The 5,000-nt window shown below is 35.2% G+C and overlaps 1 protein-coding gene across 1 annotated transcript; it reads right to left on the minus strand.

The window, feature by feature from the left end:
- Positions 1 to 462: 462 nt before the first annotated feature.
- Positions 463 to 1,512, minus strand: LOC143035637 (serine/threonine-protein kinase pim-2-like). The gene has a single exon (XM_076202503.1). The coding sequence runs from the start codon at positions 1,510 to 1,512 to the stop codon at positions 463 to 465; it is 1,050 nt and encodes a 349-aa protein (XP_076058618.1).
- Between the last annotated feature and the right edge of the window lie 3,488 nt (positions 1,513 to 5,000).

The raw sequence follows: 5,000 nt of genomic DNA on the forward strand, positions 1-5,000 counted from the left end.
TACTTTTCCCCTGAACTAGGCCTGGCTCTTTTAGATTTTCTCTTCTTTAGTGTGGATTAAGTGAGACTTTTCTGATTTGTGTCTCTGACCAAGAATCCATAATTATGGAAGCTTTATTTCTTAATGTAAAATTCAAGAAGAATCCTCTGGGGAAAGGGGGTTTTCGAACAAAGAAATTGAACCCTCCTTGCCACTGAAAGTGCAAAAATTGCATTTCATGAATCAACTTTTGAGCTCCGTTCTTGAAGAAATAGTGGAGCTTACAAATATTTAGGGTTTCCATCATAAGGAAGCTCGTATTCTTATACTTTGTACACTAATGTGATCGACTTGGTTTTCTTTACTGAGCAGTATAATATCCCAGGAAGCTTTTGACCTGCGGTCATGTAGCACTTCCGTCACTTTTAGTGCTTAAATGGAGCCGTTTACGATGGGGGTCGTGTTGTTCTTCAGCCGGCTAAATCATTCTCCTTTCTTCTGCTTCTTCTGTTTTCCAGAAGTACAGCCGGAATTCTCCGAAGCGCCCTTAGCTTCTGATAAGCTTCGTTTGTTGGCGTTCTTCTCTTTGGGGGTTTTGCACGTTTCTTTCGCCCTGCCATTCTTCTTTTTGTCCTTCTGCAGAGCCATTTTCTTGAGCACTTTGGATGGGAAGAGCTTTGGGTCGGGGGGCTCGATCTGGGAGTCGCTGCCAGGACCCTTGAGCCACGGGTGCCGCACGATACCGTCAAGGGTGGGGCGCTTCCAAGGGTCCCTGGCGAAACATCGCATGATCAGTTTCCGACACGAAGGGGGAACGTCTTGCGGGAAGGGCGGCTTGGCCTTTTCGATATCGTCTTCATCGTAGAAGGGATCTTCCTGGCAGACCAGATAGTACAGGAGGGTCCCGAGACTCCAGACTGTCGCCGGGACGTGCAGGAAGTCCCCTCCGTCGATGTATTCGGGAGGCAAGTAGATCATCGTCCCGCCCGTGTCGGTCCCTTTGTAGCTCTTGACTCGTTCCCCACACCCGAAGTCGATCAATTTCGTCCTGAGCTGCCCAGTGCTCGGGTCCTCGTAAAGTAGGATGTTTTCAGGCTTAAGGTCCTTATGAGACACCCCTGAATTTAGACATCGATGGACCGTTTGGACGATTTCCACGAAGAGCCTTTTAACGTCTTTGATGGGCAATTTACCAAACTTTTCCATGTGATCGTATAGTGATGTCGCTTTCGGGACTAGCTCCATCACCATGTAAAAGTTCCCATCGGAGGTGAAACAATCATACAGCTCAATGACTCCGGGAACGCCTTGGACCTTCTGCAGCAGAATGGCCTCCAGGGGCATCCTCTTTCCTTCGTGTCTTCCCCAGGAGAGAACGCGGGGCAGGGGAACTTCTTTGATCGCTACCTGAGAGCCGTTGGAGAGGTCCCTCGCCAGGTAGACGCACCCGAATTCGCCCTCACCGAGGGTGTCCTGCACTTCAAAGAGGGTTGTCCAGTGAGGGGTACTTCTGGCGCCGTTGTCGTTGTTCATCGCTCTCCAAAAGTCTTCGACCACGGCGGTGGCGCCGTCCGATCACGTTACCCGAGGTCGCATCATAGATGGGGTAACTCAACACACGTTCTTGGGCCATAAGGGGATACATATTCCAGCACAAACCGACATTACCTATCATTGAGAACATGTTTGTGTGTATGCGAGGGAGAGAGTAAATATATATATATAGATATATATATATATATATATATATATGTATATGTATATATATATATATACATATATATTTATGTATATATTTATACATATAGATATACATATATATATACATATATATATCTATATATACATATATATATATATATATATATATATATGTATATATGTATGTATATATGTATATATATATATATATATATGTATATATATATATGTATATATATATGTATATATATATGCTGACACATTGTAAGTGGTTGACGTAAGTGGAGTAGGAAGCGCAGGAGTCTTAGTCTTTAGTTTATTGCTGACTAGTTTCGTAGTTATGCTTTTTCAAAGGAATATATATATATATATATATATATATATATATATGTATGTATATATATATATATATGCATGTATATATATATATATATGTGTATATATATATATATACATATATATATAATGTATATATATATACATATTTATATATACATATAATATATTTTTTGCAGAAACCACCGGGAAATTGAAAAAAACAGATACCGAACGTTTTCGTCTATTTAGACATTTTCAAAGGTACAAAAAAGCAATACAGAAAGAAACAATAAATACATAAGAAAACAAGGATACTCGCAGAGGTCTCATGTTACATTTTATCACACACAATTTTGTCAATAATAAAATTGTCCAATTTAAATAAACCCAAACTCAAGTTCATGTTATTTCCAAAATTTCTTTTTATAAAACAAGATTCAATAATATTTCTTTCTATAATATCATTACAAGAAGTAATTATTTTAGAATTTCCCCAGTCAATATTATGACCATAATCCTTTTGGTGGACAAATAATCCACTGGACACTTGCCCCGTTCTAATACTATATTCATGTTGGCCTATTCTTTTTTCTAAGCCTTTGCCTGTTTGGCCTATATAAATAAAATCACAATTTTTACATGGTATATTATAAATACATCCTTCTTTACTTCTTGGGGAATTTTTAATTAACAGACTCTTAATGTTGTTATTATTTTTGAATACTATCTGGATACCAAATTTTTCAAAAATGCTAGGAAGATGGATTAAATTTTCGTGGTACGGAATTGTTAGCGTATTTTTATAATTAAATGGTTTGACCTGCGACGTATTAAGAAAACATTTCCTAGCTTTGATTTTTGTTTTATCAATAAGATGTTTTGGATATTTTAAATTTTCTCCAATGTCATAAATGAATTGTATTTCTTGATCCAAGAACTCAGGGGAACAAATTCTATAAGCTCTCAGGAACATTGAAGAAAAAACTGACAGCTTGGATTTTTGACTGTGATACGAGTAAAAATGAATGTACGAGAGGACATTGGTCGGCTTCCTGTAAACGTCAAATTTAAAGTATCTTCCACATCGGTAAATATTTACATCTAAAAATGGTAACATATTATTTTCTTCAACCTCTACTGTGAATTTAATGGAATGCACCAAATTATTTAAATCTGACAAAAAAATATCCAAATATTGATCATTAGGCCAAATGCATAATATGTCGTCAACATACCTGTACCAAACTGCATTAATTGGAAGAATGTTTGGTAATAACTCTCTTTCAAAAAACTCCATATACAAATTGCTAAGAATTGGAGACAGACAGTTCCCCATGGCCATACCAAATGTTTGAGTATAAAAGTTTCCATTAAATTCAAACTTAGAGTCTATTACACATAATTTGATTAAACTAATAATAGTATGAGCAGGGAGTGTAAAGTCATGTTTCTTTAATTCTTTTTCTAGAAATCCTAACAAATCTAAAACCGGGACTCGGGTGAATAAACTTTTAATATCGAAACTAACCAACTTAAAATCAAATGTGATATTATGTCCAAGCAGCTTTTCGGTTAAGTCAACATTATCTTTGATATGAGAGTGGGAAATTGTCCCAACAAGAGGACTAAGAAGAGACACTAACCATTTTGACAACTTATATGTGCAAGACCCAATAGAACGAGTAATGGGCCTAACTGGATTATTAACTTTATGAGTTTTAATTAGACCATACATGTATGGAAGTGACGGAGATATAGTAACACATTTTTTTATCAGTTCGTCGTTACCTTTTAAAATTGTTTTAAGCTTCTTATTAAATTCACTATTAACATTTTCTAGAGGGTTCTTGCTCAATTTAACATATGTCTCTTCATCACTTAGTAATATTTCCATTTTTTCTAAGTAATCCTTTTTGTTCATGATAACTAAGCAATTACTTTTATCCGCCTTTGTGATGTGTAAATCTTTATCCTTCTTGAAATTATTAAAAGTAGTGAAGAAACGTTTAGGAACACTTGGAGGGCATGGCGTGGATAAAGCATGGTACACAAAACCCTTACAAATATTAATATCTTGATTTGAAACATCACTATATTTTTCCAAATTGCAAAAACTCTTAGCAATATCTACATAGTTCACCTGCTGATTATTGGCAACGAATTTCAAACCATATCCTAGAGCACATTTCGCGTCGTCACTCAAAGGTTTGTCCGATAAATTAAGAACAAAATTAGGGTTGGCATCCTTATTCCAACCACTATTATTAATCAAATGTTTAAACTTCTTTTTAAGTTTAACATCTACTTTATGGCAAACGAACCTTAATTTAGCATATATGTAATCTAATAATTTCACTTTCCACTGGTTTGGAATAGAATTTTGAAAAACGCCTTTCTTTTCTTTTGTAATATAAAATGATTCCTTCACTTCAATCTTCATAATATCTATATGCTTTTGCAAAATAATCCTTTCAAAATCCTCAAAAGGTTTTTGGCGTAGACTCAACAATCGATTGTTGAGAATAGATTTGGGCATAACTTGTTCGTCTATACAATTCTTCAGAAATTTAAGGCGAAGCTTCAGTTTATGGGACTTGATCAGAGAAGAGCACAATGAAGAAACAATAGGTGGTTTCTACAAAAATATTCTATCACGTGTGTTTTGTGATTTCTTTACATATAATATATATATACATATATATACATATATATATATATATAATATATATATGTATATATATATATATAAATATATATATATATATATATATATATATATATATATATATATATATATTGAAGTATGGTAGACAAATGAATGGAAGGGTGGTGAGTTAAACACAAAGAACAGATGGAGTTTTATTCACTGACGTTTCGTCCTTACCAGGACATTCTCAAAGTACATACAGTTTCAGAAAGTTAACAGCTTATATAATCCATCCTTGCCGTGTTCCCCTCCCTCTATACTCTCATCCGTCCTCTACCCTTTTTTTCATGTGACT

The sequence above is a fragment of the Oratosquilla oratoria genome, chromosome 19 (assembly GCF_046742065.1).
Source record: "Oratosquilla oratoria isolate Oo_2021 chromosome 19, ASM4674206v1, whole genome shotgun sequence".
Taxonomy (NCBI): Eukaryota; Metazoa; Arthropoda; class Malacostraca; order Stomatopoda; family Squillidae; genus Oratosquilla; species Oratosquilla oratoria.

Excerpts from the sequence above, each read along its gene's own strand:
- LOC143035637 (XM_076202503.1), bottom strand. The coding sequence starts at position 1,512 with ATGAACAACGACAACGGCGCCAGAAGTACCCCTCACTGGACAACCCTC.